The sequence below is a fragment of the Rattus norvegicus genome, chromosome 1 (assembly GCF_021556685.1).
Source record: "Rattus norvegicus strain SHRSP/BbbUtx chromosome 1, alternate assembly SHRSP_T2T, whole genome shotgun sequence".
Classification (NCBI taxonomy): Eukaryota; Metazoa; Chordata; class Mammalia; order Rodentia; family Muridae; genus Rattus; species Rattus norvegicus.
In genome coordinates this window covers 156,151,262-156,174,028 of record NC_141534.1, presented here as the reverse complement: position 1 = coordinate 156,174,028, position 22,767 = coordinate 156,151,262, and the positions used below count along the sequence as shown (strand labels likewise).

The 22,767-nt window shown below is 42.7% G+C and overlaps 1 protein-coding gene across 8 annotated transcripts in view; it reads right to left on the bottom strand.

Moving 5' to 3' along the window:
- The window catches only part of Me3 (malic enzyme 3), a 197,150-nt gene that overhangs the window by 87,760 nt on the left and 86,623 nt on the right, over positions 1 to 22,767 (bottom strand). For all 8 annotated transcript variants that reach the window (XR_015630266.1, XR_015630268.1, XR_015630267.1 and 5 more), the window contains 1 exon segment: positions 20,072 to 20,221. Coding sequence is in view for 4 of the 8 variants with exons in the window: in NM_001415972.1 (NP_001402901.1) it covers positions 20,072 to 20,221 (150 nt within the window). In the remaining 4 variants the exon portion in view is untranslated.

Sequence of the window (22,767 nt, the reverse complement as noted above, 5' to 3'; positions counted from 1 at the left end):
TTAATATAGTTCCCTGTGCTGTAGTGACCACCAATCATCGGTTTATTTTTGTTGCTCCTTTATAACCACAATTTTGCTACTGTTATGAATCATCATGCAAATATCTAATATTCAGGATGGTTTTAGGTGACCCCTGTAAAAGGGTTGTTAGACTTGAAGGGACTGCAACCCACAGGTTGGGAACCACTGTTCTAGAGGACCTATGTTCAATTCCCAGCACTCATGGGGTAGTTCACAAACATTTGTAACCCTAGTTTCAGGAGATCTGATGCTTTCTTCTGGCTTCCCTGGGCACCAGTCATGCAAGCGGTGCACAGAATACATGCAGGTGAAACACGTATGCACATTAAAAATAAAAGACCTTAATAACAACAACAAAATAACAAAACAAACAGATAACCAAAACAAGCAAAGTGGGAAACTTGCTTTGTGGTTTATCCAGCATCTACTCAGTGTCACAACTGTGGGAGGCAAGTGTTACTATCCCAATTACAACCAGGAATAGTCAGTCAAGGAGTTGGGATGATATTGGTACATAAGAAGGATTCAGATCAGTGTGTGGGTCTGGGGAGATGGTCAGGAGATAAGTGCTTGCTGCACAAGCATGAGGACCTGAATCTGGATCCCCAGCACTAGTTTCTGCAGAAGCTGGCATGATCATGCACATCTGCAGTCCCAGTGCAGAGACAAGCAGCTCCTGAAGCCTTGCTGGCCAGCTGCCATGGCCAAAATGCTGAGCTTCAGGTCCAGTGCAAGACACTGTCTTAATTAAAAATGAGATAAAGAACAACTGAGAAAGACACCTGACATCAACATTTGGCATCTACATGTACACGCACGCACACATGCACACACACAGGCACATGTGCATGCAAACACACAGACATACACACTGAAATACACATGCAATGTAGGCACAAACACACATTTTGTGAATGTGAATTCACACATGCATACACGCATGCATACATGCACACACACAAACAAACATACACCACCCACCACACACTTATTCCTAAATGAACAACAAAAAGGAGTCTGAGTAGTGTAGAAAAGCACGTGAGAAGCCACTCTGCCCCCTGTATGTTGTTGAAGTCTAGATTACAGCCTTCTCTTGACAGAAAGGAAAACCATAAGAAGTTTGGTTTTTTGTTTTTGTTTTTATTCATTTTTGGCCTTCTTGGATTTTGCTAATGTAATATGTTGCTCTAACCTCTTTGTTGATTATGAGATGTATTTGGCAGCAGAAATTTGCTGAGGCGAATTCCTTGGGTTGGGGAGGAATGTCTCCATCCAAGGTCCTTGACTAAGGAGGATCTGAGGAGGTACAGAAGGTGTGCAAACGCTGAACCAGCACAGGTTTCCTTAAAAAGCCTGAACACAGAGGGAAGCCAGTAAAGACTCTCCTGTAAGTCTGTCACACCACGTGCCTCCTCTGTGGTCAAGAGGGAGGGAAGGCCACACAGATGGCAGATTCTATAGTCCACATAGAACATGGCCGTGGAATCTGACAATGCCAACGCTGCTGCTCACAGATGATTCCAATTAGACCAGAAAGCGTTAATGTAGTTTTAACCATTATTTGAAATACTAAAACATGCCAAGAAACCCAGAGAGAGTGGGTACAAAAGAGTTTCTTTTTATTTGGTAATATTGACTCTTCCAGAAATAATAATCACCGATCCCAGGCCCCCTTTATTCTGAGAAGTCACACTTTACACTGTTTGCTTTCTTTCCTGGCTATGAACGTGGCAAAGGCTCACACATGCCTCCACTTTACAAAATAAACTCCTTGCTGCCTCCTTCCAGGCTGCTGGTTAATCTGAGTCTCTGGGAAGCAAGGTTTTTGGCACATATTCTAAGTCAAACTTTTGCTATCTGAAGCAAACACTCATCCATCTGTGATTCCAACGTTGCTGTCCTGACTCAGACGCAGCAGCCAGTGAGTCACTTGTTTACAGGTCTGTGCACGATGGAGAAAAACATCCTCTCTGCGTGCTTTTCAAACAGGTTGAAAAAGTACTCACATACCTTTCCCCACTCAGTCATAAATCTCTGCAGCTTCCAGGCACCCACCAGCCTGTGGAGACACCCTGAAACAACAGGCCCCACTCAAGGGCTGTAAAACCTCGGATCCATTTCAGGCTGGAATTTATGAGACAATTATAAACGTAGGAGTTGGAGGCTTATCTTGAAGCAATTTGTAAGCGGAAGCCCCTACCCTCTTTTATTTATCATACAAACATTTCTGTCACTGCAAATTAGTCATGAAATCTGGAATTGAATAAGAGAGAGAGGAACAGAGCTTCAAGAGGACAAAAGTTCACTGGGAATACATACACTTGAATCCTAAAGACCTTACTCACCAGAAGCAAATGTCAGAGACACCAAAGCACCTGGAACTATTTCTCAAGAACCCCACTCATCTGATGGGGGTGATCAGGAAGGGCATATTTGACCCAATTTGTTGTTTTGACCAAGTTTAACTTTCAAACTATAAATATTGTTAAAGGAGAAAATCCCAGAACACTCAGTTCAGACAGGCCAGTGCCTATTAGCAATATGGTAGTAGTCCTTATCTACTGACAATCATTTTTAAATGTAAATGGAGTAAATTTGCTAATCAAAACTTATAGAATTGCTGAATAAGAATAAAAAAACCAGATATATGCTTTCTACGACAGACTCACTGTACTTTAAAGGAAACAAGCTGAAAGTGAGAGAATATAAAAATATTTCATGTAAATGAAAATAAAAAATGGGTGGTATATATACTTACATCTGAAAAAGTAGACTATAGGTAAAAAATTATATAAAAGAGGTAAAGGAGAAAAAGGAATCAATTAATCAGGAAGGTTTAATGATTATCACTCCCAAATAGGAATTAATGAATAAATTCAATAGGGTCAAAGAATACAAAATAATTATAAAATCTGTAATGTTTCCATAAATAACAATGAAGTATGTAGAAAAAGAAACTAGGAAAAGTTCTATTTGTGACAGTTCTATAAATAGTGTTTTAGCTGGGCGTTTGGTGCCCAACTGTATTCCAGAGCTGGGGAAGGGAGGCAGGGAATCCAGAATTTGAAGCTTAAACTACACAGGGAATGCAGGGGCAGCCTAAACCATGCAGTTTGAACAAATGAAATGAAACCAATATCAACCTTGGATTAAATGGTAACCAAGCAGAGAAAAGATAAGTATAAAGGAAGTTGATGTGACTTTTCCATAAGTTATTTGTATAATTCTTACTTCATGTAAACTAGCCTGCAGGAGTCTCTACACCATGGTTTACCATCAGTGGAAGAACGTTGGGACCAGGGTCACACAAGAGTGGACCTGCTCTAAACTATGCATGAACAAGCTAAATGCTCACAAACTTACTTTTTTTTCTGTTAGAGGATCTTAGGTCTACACAGCTAAATTTCAGACTCATCACTGGAAAATATCAAATATCATTCTAGTTTTCATCTGCTTAGGAGGCTACTTTGAACAATACACATTATTGTGTTAGGGGGCATAGCAGGCCCACTTGTTTGTTTCTTAAGATTTGTTTAATTTATAAATTATCTTAATAATTATTTACTAAACTCTCTATGGAAACACTTGAGATATTCATTTCAGTGAGTGGAACAGACAAAATCTCATTCTCATAGAAACTATATTCATTCATTCACTCTCCCATTCAATTCCATCATAATAGACATTAAAGAAAGAAAAAAAAAGAACACAAAGCTGAAGACACAGAGCTTTCTGTGCACAGAGCAGAGAGGGATGGCACAGATCTAAAATGAGCAACTGGGTTACAATATAGTGATTTCTATAGCAGAAAATTAGCAGGGGACATGATGCACAGACTCAGAACAGGCATCAAAGCATTATGCAAAGGAGCTGGGACGATGGACACTGAGGTGCTGGTGACTGGTGGATTTCAGAGTAAGCAGAGACTTGTCATCCGGAAAAGGAGAAGAGAGGGCATCGGGCATAGAAAACTTCTGTTGGTTTTCATCAGTTAATTAGATATATGGTAGATGGTAAGATTAAAGAAAATACAATATGCTACCTAAGGTTGCTGATTTGGAGGGGGAAAAAAAGAACTTGTTATCGATCACCTAGTAATAAAACCCTGCTTTTGTTTTGCTTTTAAACTTTGGCTTAAATAGAAAATAGCCCTGATTCTTCCTAAGTCTTCCCATGAAGTGACAGCAGTGGGGTGGGCTTCATCTTGGGTCAACGCTCTGATGTTTTGTGCTGTCCCTGAACAGTGTTTATAGTGTATACTCCACAAGCAGCCAGATGAGCTCATTTTTAAATAGAGACTCTTGGGCTCCTCTTCTGATACAATGGATCGGGATTTTGAAAGAGGGGACTGGAGTGTGTAATTTTCTATAAGTTGCTTCTTAGGAAATTTTAAAACAGGCTTGGGTCGTTTACTCTCAAGAGCCTTGCTGGTTCGATTATAAAAATTAGTTAACTGTTTATCATCTTCATTTTTCTATAGTCTCCTTTCTGTTTTTCTTCTACCACTAATTGAATTTAAACTCTTCACATTTTCTTTGACTAGAGAAATCTGCCGTCCCCCCCAACCCCCATTCCTCACTCCTGGACACCCCCATTTCTAGCCTTATTGAATCTGATGAGGGTCATTCTAGTTCCATCTATTCTTCCAATAAGTAAAAAGGTCACCATGACAACTTCACATCTATGCTCTCTGCTTGGCTGCACATGAGAGGCACTGATTGGCTCACCCGGGATCCATCCTGAACTGGGAGACAAGGGCAATTTCTTGAAGCTCATTTGTGATGAGCATTGGACATTGTTACTAGCCCTCCAAAACCAAAGGTTCAGGGTACGTGGGTCATGATCTCATCCACTCCAGCTGTTTATTTCTCTCCAATTGATAGACCTAGATTTGAGGACCACATTATTTTGCAAACAATGAATAAAGTCTATTCGTTAATTATCCCCATAACATAGAAACTCTTTGTGGTTACTGTCATGTCCTTTTTCTGGAAAGCTTAAATAAAACTAAATTGAGGAAACACTTAGAGTGTACTGTGTCCTGTGTAAATATTCTTGCTGAAAATTCTTAAATGAGTCAAGCCACAGTTTACATTAATGGTAAGCAAATTTAAGACTGCATTATTCAAAGTTAGTTATAGCTCTTTGTATCTAAGGAGTTATTGATAACAGTGACTCACACCTCTATGTTTCTCTCAGAAATTATCAGGAAAAGAAGATTCCACATATCTTCCATCTATTCATCCCTCATTTCAACTAATAGGTACAGGAAGGAAGGTCCTATGGGGAAGGCAATGCTACTATTTACCCATTAGCAAACAAATATGTCTGCCCTCTGTTGGATTCTAGGATCCATTTATGGAAACAGTTCTAAGTAGCAAATAGAAAGCTATAAATCCTAGGTCTGGCCTCAGTTCTCTACTTTTATTTGTTCAGCTTTGAGAAGGGTCGCTCACCCTCTTCAGTTCTTTATTTCCTTGTCTTTATCATATGCAAGAATTGAATGGATGAATATAGTTTCTATGAGAATAAGGTTCTGTCTGTTCCACTCACTGGGATGAATACCTCAAGTGTTTACATAGACAGTTTAGTAAATAATTATTGAAATAATTCATAAATTAAGTAAGCCTAAAGAAACAAACAAATGGGCCTGCTATGTCTCTTATCACAATAATGTGAAATTAATATTGAGTGTACAATATTGAAGAGCTAATCAATTCCAACCAGTCTGTTCACAGGCATGGTCCCACCTACTGCTTCCTGGAGAGATCTGAGTCTCCTATTCAAAGGCTCCTTAGGAGGCTAATTCCACACCTTCTCTTGGATCCCCCTTGCCCAGAAGGAAGTTGTTTGACAGTGTTTGGAATGGGCTGCAGGGGGCACATAGGTGAGGTTTATGTTGGCTGAAGGTGGCTCTTAAAATGTAAAGGCTGTTAAATATTCTGATCCTAATTCAGTATGGGAGCAGAGGGCCCATGACATACTTACAGTATTCTTGCTATGTGCCTGAAAGGCTCTTTCTGTGCATGCATGAAGAACCCTGGGCTTGCTTTCTGAGACTGTATAACCAAGCACCTTAACTTGACACAGCCCTACCCCATCCTGACTCACTGTAAGGGACAGCAGCCTTAAATACACACACATGAACTCCTGTAGATACTTGTTCTAGGAATGTGTTTGCTTTGCTGTTGTTAGGGACAGAGGGAGTTGACCAATTTGTTAAGAACACACATGATTCAGAAACCCTGCATTTTAGCAATTAAAAACAAATGGAAAGAGAAGCCTTGGGAAAGTACTAATACAGGCCTTTGTATTTCAACTTACTAGTACATGGTCTTGGGCACGCCTCCCACTACTTTTGAGTCTCTCCTCTTGGCAGCACAATGCATTTAGACTTCTCAGGAATGTTGTGGGATTCAAAGATAATGAAGGCAACCTGACCATCACAGTACTGGCCAGTCAGAAAAAATAAGTGAATTCAGTGGCATTAGTATGGTTTGGCTCAGTGTTCTGTTCCATGAGCCCAAGCTCTGTAGTCCATGCTGTCAAGTTCAACAGAGCACAGTCCACAATCTGACAAGTCTCACTTCCATATACTGTAGACCCTAGCTTCTCAGTGGCCTCAGTTTCTGGAGCTCCCTCTAACACCCAAGACATTGTTAAGCTCTTTGATTTTATGTGTCAGTGTGTCCCCCTTGGATTCTCTGAGAAATCTCCCCAAGAAACACTTTTATTCTAGTGTGCCCTTACCCAAGTGTCTATTACCACCCCTGAATTGCACCATCCAAATTCCTCCATATCTATATTCTCATTCTTACCTTCCCAATCCTAGCAACAGGATTGTAATTAATCTTGTAATATCTTCTGTTCAGGACTGACTTAGTGGACAGTTTCCTGTCCTGGAGATAGACAGTTGATCACCAGTGAGAAGCAGCCCAGGAAGCGTAAGAAAGGAGGAAGAACCAATAAAGGCAGTCTCTCTGGAGCCTGGAGTAAACCATGACTCTACTAGACACTTGATGGCTAAGCCTTTTCAGGTTTATTCAGCTGTTTCATTTCCTTCCTCCTGAAGAATATGGACCAATAGCCTTACACACCATGATGGTTAGTTTTAATGGTCAACTTGACACAATCTAGAGTCACCTGGAAAGGGAGTCACAATGAGGAATTGTCTTGATTAGGTTGGCCCCTGAGGGACTTTCTTAAATGAGTTAACTGAGGTAGAAATACCTAACCTGAATGGGGCTGGGCCCTGGGCTAAATGTAAGAGGTGTGCTAAGTACTAGTATGCATCCATCTTTGCTCTGGATGTAGTCAGTATGACTAACTGCTTCAAGCTCCTGACACTATGATGACCCTGCCATGAGAGACTACAACATTGAGCTGTGGTCTTTCTTTCTTAAGTTTTTTAGCACTGTATTTTGTCAGGAAAGGAACAGGAAAGGAAACGAAGACACATACCATGTTGCAGTTAGCTTCATCTGTCAACTTAACACAAACCAGGGTCATCTGGGAAAAGAGAAACTCAACTGAAGAATTGCTTTGGTCAGACTGGCCTGTGGCCATGGCTACTCTGTGGCATAAGAGTGACCAGTCCACACTTGGTGTGTCATCCCTAGGGAGATAGGATTGGGCTGCATCAGAGACCTGGAGGAGCAAGGCAGTAAACAGCATTCCTCCATGAACTCTGTCTGCTTTTGCTCCTATCTTAGCTTCTCTTGATGAATTTCAACTGTAAGACTTTCAGTTAACCCATAAGTCCCACCTGCCCAAGGACCAGGCCAGTTCTTGGAGTGCTGGAAGTTGCAGTTCTTGGAAAATAACGAAGCCTCCTGGGAAAATGTGGTGGCTATCTGGGTTTATCTTTATAAGCACCTGCAAAACCCATCTTGAGGTCACTTAGCTGGGAATTCTAGGGAGTGGTCCTGATCAAAGCCCATCCTATTTAATTAAAAGCTTGTCTCAAATACAGTTCAAATGGTGGAATTGTTTTGTGTCTTTTTTATTCTTGCAGAAATGTAAGCTGAAACAAATCATTTCCTCTCCAGGTTACTTTTGTTCAAATTTCTATCATAGCAACTGTGATAAGGCAAATTATGGCAAGTCCATAGGAAGTACTGTGGGATCTGAATGAGTGAGGTGCTTAGGAGAGTGCCTGGGTCACTGGATGCTCTGTAGAAGGAGGTAAGAAGTACTGCCAGCTGTCAGGGGGAATCCAACATCCCTTCAGGAAAGCGAATTGTTTTCAACTGGAGAACAGGGACCTCAGATTTAACTAGCTGAGGAGAGGATGTTTACTTTATGTAACAAGCAGTCCAGAGGTATATTCCTCTGGAATTTATTTGGCTGCTGTAGACTGGACTGTCCATGGTTCTACCTTGTCATCCCTGGCATTATCGTCTTGATGGTGGGGCTGAATTGGTCAGGGCTGTGTAATAACTGTTACAGTCATTTCAGATGTCCAAGACAGTTGTGGGAATGTCTAGAGACTCTTCTGAAGTAAAAAAAGCCAACCCAAATCCTCTGGCATATCACTTATATCTTTTGTGACAAGAATTGGGTCAGTCAGTATCTATATCTAAGTTCAATCACTGGCAAGGGCCCAGACCAGACTATTAGGACAGCCTTTCTCAAGGACCATTGCTTGGTTCTGGAAGGGCCAAGGCACCTTTAATGCTTTCAACAATTTGAAGGATGAAAGACAAATGGTTAACTTGGTGATGTTAAGAAGGAAGACGAGACAACCAGCAAAGCCCTTCGCTCTCAGCTTGTTCTGGCTCCATGTCTTGCATGTACAGATTTACCTCCTTGAAATTCATCCATTAAATATTTGTACACCATGGCCTATGCTGGACCATCTCGCCAAAGTACACCAGAATCTTTCTAGGCTTAGATCTAGAAATAATAATACATAGATTTCCTTACCAGTATGAGTTATTTCAATACTAGTGTCTAGTAAACTAGATAATCCAAACCATACATTATTTATTGGCTTATATGGCCTTAGGATTTAGTTGGGTTGTAAAATCTTTAAGAACACAGACTAGGAATTGTCCATGAACAAACATCCTTATTTCATTTGGAACTTTGTGTTTGTGGTGACTGACAATAAAGACGGTGCTTAGTCAATGATTGTTGAATTTCAACAGGAGAGTCTCTCTGTCTCTCTGTCTCTCTGTCTCTCTGTCTCTCTGTCTCTCTGTCTCTCTGTCTCTCTCTCCCTCCCTTCCTCCCTCTGTCCCTCCCTTCTCTTCCTTCCCTCCCCTTCTCTCCTCTCTTCTTCCTTGTGTTCTCTTCTCTTCCCTTCTCTTTTCTTCCTTCCTCTCTCCCTTTCCCACGTCTCCCTGGGCTTTTTGGGATATTTTGACCCCAGCACTTCCTTTCATTTCATTTTTCCTGTTTAGGAATTTTTCTACTTGCTCTCCTCCAGGACCTTTTGCACAATGTTGGTGATACCACATCTGGGCCTGCTCTAGTTTGCTTTTCTGTTACTATGATAAACACCATAACTAAAAGCAACCTAGGGGGAGCTGTGCTGCCTGGTTTTATGTCATCTTGTCACCAGTTAGAGTCATTTGGGAAGAGGTAATGTCATTTGAGAAAATACTCCTACTAGATGGGCCTGTGTCATCAAGACGATGATTGATGTGGAGGACTCAGATCACTGCGGATGGTGCCACTCCTGGGCTGATGGTCCTGGGTGCTATCAGGAATGAGCAAGAAAGCAGTATTTCTCTATAGCTTCTGTTTCAGGTCCTGCCTCCAGGTTCCTGCCCTGACTTCCTTCAGTGATCGAGAATTATAAGATGAAATAAATTTTTTCATTCCCAAATTGCTCTTGGTCTTTTTTTTTTTAATTGCAGCAATAGGAAGCAAAGTAAGACAGGGAGAAAGGGTTTATTTCACAGTCCCTCATGGAAGGAAGACAAGGCAGGCACTTAAGCAGGGGCCAAGGTAGAAGCCATGGAGAAAAGCTGCTTCCTGGGTGGTTTCTCGACTCTTATTCAATTACTTTTCCATATAGCTTGGCCCACTTGCTTAGGGATGGTACTGCCCACAATGGGCTGGGTCCCCAATATCAGTTAGCAATCAAGAAAATGCCCCAAAGACATGCCACATGCCAATTTGATTGAGGCAGTTCTTTAACTGAGGTTCCAGTGTGTCAAGTTGACAACCAAGATTAGTTATCATAGGTCTTGAGTTTCGTTTTTATCTCTAGGATGTTAGACTTGCCCTTCTTGATCCACTCCTTACACTTCCAACATTACCTACCCTTCCTAACTTCTGATCCTTATTGGCTTAAGAAATGATAGTTTGAGAGTCTCTAAGAAACATATTCAAAATGTTTTCAATGCTACCCAGTAAGACACAGGGATTTCCAGAGATCTGCATAGGTATAATGGTCTAATGCCAGAAAAGAAATAATAATAATAATAATAATAATAATAATAATAATAATAATAATAAAGAGAAGTAGGAGTAGGAGGAGTAATAGCTTTGGGGACAGACTCAGTGAGGGGAACTTTTTTTCTTTTTGATTATTTTTTATTTATTGTATGTATGCGAGTACGATATAGCTGTCTTCAGACACACCAGAAGAGGGCATCGGATCCCATTTACAGATGGCTGTGAGCCACCATGTGGTTGCTGGGAATTGAACTCAGGATCTGCTGGAAGATCAGACAGTGCTCTTAACCCACTGAGCCATCTCTCCAGCCCGAGGGGGGCTCTTTATAGAGGGCTCTTTATGGCAAGGCAACTATTGCTTTTTTTTTTTTTTTTTAAGTATTATGACAGTAATTGGTTAGTCCTCTTCTATCCTAGAATCTTCCCGAGAATTTATACTCCTTGAGACTCCTTTCGGACTAAACTTAATGTGAGTCAAAACAACCTTTAGCACATTTTACAGGTCAATGGCAGACCAAGGTTGCTCTAAGAAAGGTCTGCTCAACGCTTCCTTCTATGTACATATTTCCTGGTTTGACTGAGGAAATTCCCTCACAATTGCTCTTTGATCACCATGACTAGGATTGCCAGAGACAAAGGAGGAAAAGAACAGAGCCAATAGAAGAGAAACAAAATCAGTGTCTTTAAATGGTCAGAGAACTTTGGCTTTGGCTAAGGGAAGTCAAACTCAGAACATCCCGTTCTGCTTAATAAAGGTCATCTGTCTCCAGCTTAAGGAAAGGGAATATAATCTTTGTGTACACATGGGACTGCTTGATGATGCCTACCTCTCCTCCCAGCCTCCTATACGCAAACTCACAAATGGCTAAGAAGTGCCTTTTGTCCTGTCCACAGAGCAAGCTGCTCCTTTGGAGGTGAAAGTCCTAGACCGATCACGTACAAGTATGTAGTCACCATTAATAATGTGAGTACAGAAATCTCTAAAAAGAATAAGACAATTCTCTCCATAATTGAAAGCCATGCAGTTGAGACACAAGGTAAATGTTCTCCGCCCTCTCCCCCAAACTGTTTCAACAATGTGGGATTGAAGAACTATTTAATCCACTCCTTGTGGTTTTTTGTGTTAAATTATAGCTGAATAATATCCTTTTGAGGTGCTCCTCCCGTCTTATGGCCATTCCAGCAGGGATTTCCAAGGCACAGTACCAAACCATTCTGACTGCCCAGCTGGTCTGTCTGGAAAAGTGCCCACTTGTGAATCAGAGCAAAAAAAAAAAAAAAAAAAAAAAAACAAAACCCCACATCTGCAGATAAGCCCTTGAGTCTTTTCTTGTCAGAAAATGAAAAGAATGTGTTTTCCTCTACCTTTTCATTTCTATCTTAAATACCAGAAACCTTAGTGGTAACTTTATAGTTGTGCTGCACAAATGGGAGATTGGCAGGGTCAGAATTAACACTTGAAATTCCCAGTGAAACTCTTTATCATATAGACGAAGAAATTCAGGTCCGAGAAGCTGTGGGAGACTCACAGAAGGTCACACGGTTGGGGACAGTCTCCAGGATCAGAATGATCTCTATTCATTTTGCAGCGAGCTGTGTGCCTTTCACCTCCCTTAGCCCAGTGGCTCCAGCAGCCCCAAGAGCAGCAGGAGCAGCAGGAGCATCTCTGGACCTTGTTAGTACGAACATTTTCTAGCCCCTTCCCAGACATGTGGAATGTGTGTCTGAACAAGTCCTCCAGAGAGTTTACACGCGTGTTAAAGATGAGACACCTCACTTGAATGTCAGCACCAGCTAATCTAACAAGGGCCTCGGATCTATGCCATTTCCTTTTCAGTTGGGCTCTTTTGATTACTCACAGCAGAGGTTCACTAAAGTTTCCTCTGGAGGAAGAGGCTACATTGTACATTTGTGAACAGGAACCAGTGTGGAAACTGTCATGCACTCAGTCAGCCCTAGGGACCAGTCACTGTCTTGGCATCTGCCCTGTTCTCTTTCCTGAACTTTTCACCCACTGCTCTATTCCGTGTTCCTTTTTATTTCTTTGGCTTAGCATGGCCCTACTCTAAAATCGAAACCATACATCCTTTCTGTCTTCGTTTACTTTCCAAACTATAAAGTTCTTTCTCTCTATATATTTTTTCCACATCAAACTTCTGGAAAGAACATTCATCTTTTGAGCTAGGCCATACCAGCCATGTGTTCACGCAAATGATTCACCTTGAGTGTGATACTTGCTACAGTGCAATTGCTGGCATCTGATGAGTAAGTGTCTACGACTATACAGGGTGGGCGATTACATGGGGGAGTCAGAAGAAAGCCAGTGTATCTTGGGAGAGAAATGACGCCCCTGTGGCCCAGCAGCCTGTGAGTGAGTCCCGAGAGACCACTCCACTTGGCTGTGGAGACCAACAGTTTCTTTTACTGAGGAATCAGTTGGAGATACATTCTGTTATATTGTGACCTTAACCTACGAGTATACTTCTAGGCTGGGATGGCTTGCAAAATATGAGGCACAGGCTCTTGACTCTCTAACAGTCATGGGATCACCCGGCTTGATGGTTTTCAACTGTGACTCCTGTTAGAACCACTAGAGAGCTTTTGAAAACCTAAGAGTCTTTCTAACTCAGGGATTTTAATGAATGCCCCCCGCCCAGATATTTTTTAACATGATCCAGGACTGAGGACTGCTGCCCAGATATATGCTTCTTAATTTCACAGTTGGGAAAAATTAATCTTAGCCCCATAGTATAGACTATGGCTTACTTTAAGATCTCATTGCTAACTTGATTATAGAGTTTCATTAACTAGATCATAAAGTTTTAGAACTGGAAGACGTTATAGTAGCCATATAGGCTAACCCTGCCACTTTTATTCAATACGGATGAGTGAATTGACTTCCTTCAGGTTATGTAGCCTGGAGGGACCATAGGTGAAGAACCCAGACCTAATGGCTCCTAACCCAAGACCAAAAGCCAGGAAGGCCAAAGAAGAAGCCAAGGAGACTCAGGGGGTGGCTCCTACTTGTTCTGCAGGAGCTATTCCAGCAGTGCAGCTGAAATGGTTTGGCAGAGGAGTCCGGGTGGAATAGGGTACGGAACAGTCTTGGCAGAAGGAACTGGTATTTTAACACCCTGGGGATAGAGATGAGGTGGGTCAGAAGATGTTGATCCTTGTTTTCTGCATTGCCTTCTTCTGGTTGTGCTAGGTGTGTGTGTGTGTGTGTGTGTGTGTGTGTGTGTGTGTGTGTGTGTGTGTGTGTTTGTGTGTGTGTGTGTGTGTGTGTGTGTGTGTGTGAATCAAAACTGACAATTGGGTTGCTGGAATACATTTGCTCTTGTTGTCCATATTGACTCCGTTCAGGCTATTGGCATTCGTTTTTTTAAGTTTGTCTAGAAATGGACTCCAGGGCACATTTAGGAGGCAGAGACGTATGATTCGTGCCCCAGAGGTTTTCTTTGTGTGTGTGAGGATGAACATGTCCTAGTGCAAGACAGCGAGGCTCATTACACATATTGAAGAGGAAGCAGGAAGCTGCAAGGTGAGTGAAACTTAGCCACAGCTTTTTATGGGGATTGGAGTGAGGCGGGAGACATGAAAAAAAAAATGCCCCTTTACACTAACTAACGGGAAACTTTATCATCAATAAAGCTTTTGGCCCCCATGATCTTCACAATAGGCCTCAGGAGGGGCAGTTCTGTAATGAAAGCTTGAATGTGGGGGAGCTAGGTTCCAGGGATGCCTGGTTATTATTATGGTGGGAGGGGGCTGACACTCCTGTGGACTTTGTTCCACACTGCTCTCTCCACCAGGGCATACTGCCCTAGCCACTGTGCCTGTGTACGTGTGTATGCCTCTTGTACACGCAGGCCCATCATGCAAGGGAATTTATAAGAAGGCAGGTGCTTATCTATCAAGCGTCATGTTTACCGGGGCCATAAGAAGCTGGGCTGCATGTTCAGAAAAAGCATGGAGAGGTGAGTTAGCCGTAAGGTTTTGGACAGGCTAGTTCCAGTTTCCTTCTCAGTAAAATAGCAAGTGCTCTGTGGGAGTTCCTAGGTAAGGGTCCAATCACAGACATTGTAAGCATTCAATAAATGACAGCTGTTAATAACCTCTACGTATACAATAGTGGCCTGGGTGCAGAAATGCATCTGTTTGCAGAAAAAGATGGTGGCTTTGTTCAGGGCCAAGGGATGTTATCTTTCTTTTTCAAATCCAAATAAATCTTCAGGTGTTTTCCACAGAGCATCCAACTAGTCTGTTTTTGTTTTTGTTATTGTTTTTTGTTTTTACACTTAGCACACTTTCCCCCCTTTAGTCCTTGTGAGTACTTGCTAATGAATTACTTGAATGAAGTTCCAGATAATCTAGGATCTGGACCAAGCAACGGAGTATGGCAGCATTTCAGAGGACCAAGAAACCTATGTCCTTGAGCAATGTCCTAGTTAAGATTACCATCCATCGCTGTGAAGAAACGCCGTGACCAAAGCAAACTGAAGAGGAAAGGTCTTTATTCAGCTTCTGCTTCCCCATCAAAGGAAGTCAGGACGGAACTCAAGCAGGGCCGGTCCCTGGGGGCAGGAGCTGATACAGAGGCTGTGGAGGGGTGCTGCTTACTGGCTTGCTCCCCATGGCTTTCCAGTTTGCTTTATTGTAAAACCCAGTACCATAGCACAGAGACGGCACCACCTACAATGGCTCAGCCCTCCTTCATCAATCACCAGTTAAGAAAATGTCCTACAGACTTGTCTACAGCCCGGTCTCATAGAGGCATTTTCTTGACTGAGGCTCCCTTGTCTCCGATGACTCTAGCTTGTGTTAAGTAGACATAGACCTAGGCAGCACAGGCAGGGAGACTTAGTCAGATAACATAGCCTAGGAATGGTGAGCCAGGGAGTTTCCAGCACCTTATGGGGTCAAGCTTTTTCCATATGGAGTCTTGAAATCTTCAGTCAGCACAAGCACTACTCCTATTTCATACAAAAAAGGCCAAGTTGAGGGAGGGGGTGGGATGAGGGCGCTATGCTAATTATCAAAATTATCAGGACCTGAAATTTGAGGCCAAGATTGCCTAAGTTTAAAGTCTGAGCTCCTTGAACTCTCCATACTCCAACTCTCTGAGAGATTGTCCTTATCCAAACCTTTAATCAGGCTCCTAGGTTAGGCAGTGGCCTTCACTCTCTGTCCTTGAAGATCCCACCCAAAGCAAGAATCCTGCCAAGTTTCTTTAGCACATGTTTTCTACCTATGATGTCTGATCACCTTGAAAGCTTATTATTACCCACAATTCTTGCATATAATCTCCGTTTTTTCATCGCTAGGATTGAGTCCAACCTTTTTTCCTCAGAGCAACCTTTTCCCACAGTGGTCCCTGTACCTATGACAATACCCCTCCCCCCCCACCCCACCCCCGTCGCCCCATGAGTGAAGTCTGTCTCACCATCTTAAACAAGTACCATGAATAACTTTCTCATTAACACCTGTTCATGTGCACAGCTTGAGAAGCACAGAGACTCAAAAATGCTACATCCACTGTTGTGTGTGTGTGCCACCTGGAGCATGGCAGAATGAGGAAGGTGCAGGCAGCTTTGGTAAAGGATAGGAAGCTTGGGAGAAGAGCACAGACCCTGGTTATCACATGGGCTTTCTCTTGACGCCTGTCTTTTGGGTTGAAATCTGTCTTGGCATCTACATAACTTTACCTTGGCTTTCGTCTTTTCTTAGTACCATTAGTAGGTGCCCCTGCCAGTCAGATCAATGGAAGCACAGGCAGAGGCTGTATCAGGAGAAAGGAACAAAGGGATGAGGTATATTTACTCTGCTGTGGAGAGCTACTCAAGACTCTTAGGTACCCTGAGATACTTTAGTATTTCCTTCTAGGCTCTGAGGTGACATGGAGCCAAGGTGTGCTGGAGGCTCAATTTTACTGTTGCAGCCTCAATTCTAGCATTTGTTGGACAGAATTAGCTGTGGTAAGGGAGCAGGCAGTTCTACCAAGCACTTCTTTGTTAACAGTAGGCTGGCAGCAAGGTTTATCATTTCAGAAACCAAGAGAGCCTGGCTCTCCTCTCCACCCTGAGGCTGTTCTTCCCTCAGATGTTAATCTGTAAAGTAATCCTAGGCCAGTGCTTCAGGTGAGGCAGAACCCAGTCTCCTCTCCCTTGGGAGCAAGGTGGGTGTGAAATTAACACCTGGAAAGAGGCCAAGTGGACACCTAGAGCGACAGCTTGGAATGCCACATGTCAAATCACTTAATTGGGCAGTCATCTGAAAAGGGTTAGTGAAAAATGCACTGTACTAGGTGAGAGGGACTAATCCAAGAAGACAGTTTGGTCTGTCTGAACCTGCCTCAGCCTCAGCTAGCTGCAGGCCAAGGGCCTGACTAGATCCTTCCTCTGGGGAGAGGCTCTGAAATGGTAATCTTCACCTAGACCTTGGGCAGTCAATCATTCTTGGAATTGAAATGGAGCCCAGCCCTGAATGCCCACGGTGTGTGGCTAATCCTGAACTATGAGGTAGTGTAGTGAGCAGTGTGGAAGGCTTCTGTTCATACTCAGTTCAGAGAACATTAGTAGAGTCCTGGCTTTGCTGTGTGACTTTGGGTAACTTACTTCTCTGAGCCTCAGCTTCCTCATCCTGCAGATGAGGTACTTACCTCCCGAGGGCGGGAAACTAGTTGAATAGGATGCATACAGGTTTTGGGATAGTATCTAGCCTTACAATTTGGTTTTCTTCTCCACATTCCAGCTCATCTTTAGGTTTGTTCCTGGTGTTGTTGATCTTTTTTCCATGCTGTGTCCCCAACTGTCCCTATCTACACCTAGAGGTGACCTGGTTCTCTGGGTAAAAGTTGTTTCATGATCCTGTTTCTGTATACCTTGAGCCCCATCTTGCTCCTTCTGCTCTGCCCACTGATGACTCTTGGGCCAGAAACAGCTCCCCATAAGTCCAACTGCTTGATCATGTGACAAAGACTCCATTTTGGGGCAGAAATCTTCACTGATTTTACCCAGACCCTCAAATCTCTTGTTGCCACCATAAGGAGCTATATGTCATGCGTTCTAACACAGGCTGGCATCCAGACAAACAAAATAAAAAACTTCACACCTTTTTTGGTAGAAGTAGACACATGCAGAAGTATTAGAGACAAGAATAAGTGCTAAAAAGAAAATACAACGTGATGAGGCCAGAGGTGACAGAGATCAGCATGAGAGATGCAAAGGGAGCAGCCATTTTCTGGGAGGTTTGCTGTAGCCAGTCTCACATCAGATCACACTATCTAAAGGACAAATTCCTTTTGATCTCTGTATCTGGCTGGTTTTTCAACAACAGCAGCAACAACAGTAACAACAACAATGACAACAGAACAACTCTTCAAAAGAGTAGTTTCTTTTTTCTGTTTCCTCGTCTCATGCCCCAGTGAAACACTCATAAATTCCACAGAATTGTTCTCTTTTAGGTTCCAAAGGAAACTCCAAATTCTGGTGGTTTGGCATTCTTCACCAGCATTCTTCAGGTGCTACCAAATGGAGCCATTTCCCTCATCACTGGCAGAAGAGACAAATCCCAAATCTGGGTGCTTATTAACATCACAAGTACCTGTTACACATTTCAGAATCCATGCTGACATCCTAACTCTTCTCAGTTCTTCTCATCTCCTCTCTTTCCTGAAGCTTCTCCAGCTCATGAGCTTCCTTCTCCTGGCTCCACATATCTCCTTATGACCCTGCTATTTCAGTGAAACTGTCTCTCTTGAGCCTCTCTTTGTCTTGCTCCCTCCCTCTCCTCCACTCTCCCTGCCTGCTCCCGCTTCTCTCATGGCTAGGTCCAGTCTGCCACCTTCTCTCTCTGCTCTGGACACTTATAGATGCCTCTGCATGTTTTCTCCCTCATATCTACAATTAAAAACCTTCCTCTTATCCATACCACTTCATATACAAATTCATACATGGATATTCTGAATCTTTGCTCGTTTCACTTCCATTACCCTCAGTTATCTTTCTTTTTTTGAAATCCTTACTGATATCTTTTTTTTTTTTTGCCTCACTGATTTTAATTAAAGTTGCTTGCATGCGCACTAGTTGGGGTTATTTAGTGAATTATGGGCAATATATCATAGTGGCTACGCCACTGAAGAAAATGACACCCCTCTGCCAGCACCCATTACCCGCCCACAGTCTCTCAGCGAGGGTGGGAGTCTCATGAGCTCCTTCCTCATGACCCAAAGGTAACAGAAGCTATAGTGACTTCATTAATGAAATGTCCCTGTCATGTCCAGAACATGTTATCCTGCAGTCCTCCTCCCAAACTTCTGGCTCTATTCTGTCCATTCCCTCCTCTGGATGAGTCTCTAGCCTTAAGCAGTTGATAATAGATGTCTCACTTAGGGTCCAACACTCCACATAGGCAATTTCTTACAATTCCAGTTCTTTACATTCATCTTTCACAGCCCAGTACAAATCAACCAAAGCTGTCATAGATCCATGATTACACGTTCTGCATATCACAGACGATTTAAAAAGAAAACCGATTGTAGGTAGGTGTGGTAGAATACTCCTGTGATCGCAGGTGGGGTGGGGGTGGATGCAAGAGAAGTAAGAGATTCAGATAGCTTTGCTATGCTGTGAGCTTTCAGGCCAGCCCAAGTTACAACAGAAAGTGTCATTAAAAGCTAAGCGGTGGGGTTTGGGAGCACGGCACATACCTTCAGTCTCAGCATGTGGAAGGCAGAGGCAAGCAGCTTTCTGTGAGTTCGAGGCCAACCTGGTCTATACAGCAAGTGAGCAAGTGCCAGGATGCTAAGGCTACACAAAGAAACCTTGTCTTGAAAAACCAAAATGAATGAATGAATGAATTAATTAATTAATTAATAAATACTAAGCCATACAAATGAAAACAAAACAAGAAATTTGATTTATAACTATTCTATAAATGTAAATTACACAACTATTTCAGCATATTTCATGTTTGTAATTGTTTTTCTATGATGTTCTATTACATATCCAGACCCTTTTACTGTTAATGCAAAAACTATGTAGTTACAATAATCGGGCACCTTGCACTGAGATCTACTTTTCTGGTATAATTTTATACATATATATTTTTTCCAGTGCTAAAAATGAAAGCAAAAACTCCTCTCAAGTCCTTTAGCTTTAGGAGAAAATGGAATACCATATTCTTTGCCTAATAAAGTGACATTTTGTACGGAATCTAAGTCAACTCCAAATGGACGCTACTGATTTAGAGGCTAGCAAGAGCGTATGTGTTTGGTGTCTAGTGCTATTCATTGTCAAATATCCCTCCAAATCTGTAGGTTTGCTGGAGATGGGCAGAAAAAGGGACAGGGCATGCAGAGGTGACAGGTGCAGAATGTGAAAGCAATGGGAACCACTTCTCAGGCCAACACTTTGAACACTTGTCCTTTGGAGGTGGCAAAGATTCAGTCTCCTCTTGCTGATTACTCTTCCAGCTCATTTCTCTGTTGATGGTGTTATTTCACTGAACATGTGTCAAATCAGCTGTCTCTTGTTGGGCTGTTGACTCTAAGGTAGCCTTTAAAGGTCCCAAGATGCAAGGACACTGGAAACAATATTTCCCTCTATGGGCCAGCCCCTCCCTAACCCCCATCATAGGTACTCACCGAGGTCGGCGGAAGGTGAGGCCATAGTGCTGACAGGCCAGCCCCACAGTGGGTGTGTACACAATGGGCATGAACTTCTCCACGTCTGAGGTCAGCACTCGGTAGAAGAGCTTCTCATTGCGGTCTTGGAGAGTCATGAGGATGATGTACCTTGCAAAGGAAAGAAGCCAGCTGATTCCAGGGATGGAAAATGTCACTGTACTTAAGAATGAAGACCTTGCTCCAGGAAAGATTTACACTCAGGGATAGCCATCACCTCAACCCACTCCTGATATAGAGCATTCCATTTCCCTAGCCATTTGCATACATTTCTCTCCCGTTCTACATTCTACTCCCCTCCCCGAGAGAACATTTACCAGCATAACACAGTCCTTATAGCTGGGGAGCCTTCTTAGACTTTCTCCCACCTCTCTGCACTGAATAACTTTGTCCTTCACTTGTATGACTGTGCAGAGGTGGGCTTCTGTGGATTGCTGTTCATATGCAGGTGTGGGCAGGTGAAAAATAAGGCTAAAGCCTGTGATTGGGCAGTGGAAAAGGAAAGCAGGGCCAAGAGTTTTGGAGAGAGGACAGGGGACAGACAGAGGAAGGAGAGAAAAAGATGAAGGAAGAGGTCGAACCTGATCTATGTGGCTTGAAATAGTCACAGGTAACTATGAGTATCGTAGAAGGAATAGAATAATATAGGACAATTTGTCCAGTCTAGGTGGGCAGCTTATATCAATATCAGTTGGCTCTGAGGTCATTGTGTGGGCATTTTGTGGATTGAAAATTTACTGTTAAAATCAGACTGATAAATTACAAGCCTCTAGAGTTTTGATTAAACTGGGTTACAGGGGTTTCTGACAGCTAGCTATAAGGGGAGGATGGCTGGGAAGACACAAGTGGTTTAGCCACAAGTAAACTGCAGGAAGTTGGGCATAAGGGTGGGGAGACTGCCGCAGCTGAAGAGTAGCTGGTGATGGTGTGGATTGACTTTTAATAATTACACGCTACAGATTTCTCTCAGTCTAGAATTAGTCTTATAACAACTAAATGTTGCTACCTCAGAACTATGCGTAGCAGAGATTTTTTTTTGTAGTCATTTCAACATTTCTTTTTCTTTCTTTCTTTTTTTCCCTCCATCTTTATTAACTTGGGTATTTCTTATTTACATTTCAATTGTTATTCTCTTTCCCGGTTTCCGGGCCAACATCCCCTTAACCCCTTGCCCTCCCTTCTATATGGGTGTTCCCCTCCCCATTCTCCCCCCATTACTGCCCTCCCCCCAACAATCATGTTCACTGGGGGTTCAGTCTTGGCAGGACCAAGGGCTTCCCCTTCCACTGGTGCTCTTACTAGGATATTCATTGCTACCTATGCAGTTGGAGCTCAGGGTCAGTCCATGTATAGTCTTTGGGTAGTGGCTTAATCCATGGAAGCTCTGGTTGGTTGGCATTGTTGTTCATATGGGGTTTCAAGCCCCTGCAAGCTCTTTCAGTCCATTCTCTGATTCCTTCAACAGGGGTCCCATTCTCAGTTCAGTGGATTACTGCTGGCATTCACCTATATATCTGCTATATTCTGGCTGTGTCTCTCAGGAGAGATCTACATCCGTTTCCTGCACTTCTTTGCTTCATCCATCTTATCTAGTTTGGTGGCTGTATATGTATGGGCCACATGTGGGGCAAGCTCTGAATGGGTGTTCCTTCTGCCGCTGTTCTAAACTTTGCCTCCCTATTCCCTCCCAAGGGTATTCTTGTTCCCCTTTTAAAGGAGTGAAGCATCCACATTTTGGTCATCCTTCTTGAGTTTCATGTGTTCTGTGCATCTAGGGTAATTCGAGCATTTGGGCTAATATCCACTTATCAATGAGTGCATACCATGTATGTTTTTCTGTGATTAGGTTACCTCACTCAGGATGATATTTTCCAGTTCCATCCATTTGCCTATGAATTTCATAAAATCATTGCTTTTGATAGCTGAGTAGAATTCCATTGTGTAGATGTACCATATTTTCTGTATCCATTCCTCTGTTGAAGGGCATCTGGGTTCTTTCCAGCTTCTGGCTATTATAAATAAGGCTGCGATGAACATAGTGGAGCATGTGTCTTTGTTATATGTTGGGGCATCTTTTGGGTATATGCTCAAGAGAGGTATAGCTGGGTCCTCAGGTAGTTCAATGTCCAATTTTCTGAGGAACCTCCAGATTGATTTCCAGAATGGTTGTACCAGTCTGCAATCCCACCAACAATGGAGGAGTGTTCCTCTTTCTCCACATCCTCTCCAGCATCTGCTGTCACCTGAGTTTTTGATCCTAGCCATTCTCACTGGTATGAGGTGAAATCTCAGGGTTGTTTTGATTTGCATTTCCCTTATGACTAAAGATGTTGAACATTTCTTTAGGTGTTTCTCAGCCATTCGGCATTCCTCAGCTGTGAATTCTTTGTTTAGCTCCGAACCCCATTTTTTAATAGGGTTATTTGTCTCCCTGCAGTCTAACTTCTTGAGTTCTTTCTATATTTTGGATATAAGCCCTCTATCTGTTGTAGGATTGGTAAAGATCTTTTCCCAATCTGTTGGTTGCCGTTTTGTCCTAACAACAGTGTCCTTTGCCTTACAGAAGCTTTGCAGTTTTATGAGATCCCATTTGTCGATTCTTGATCTTAGAGCATAAGCCATTGGTGTTTTGTTCAGGAAATTTTCTCCAGTGCCCA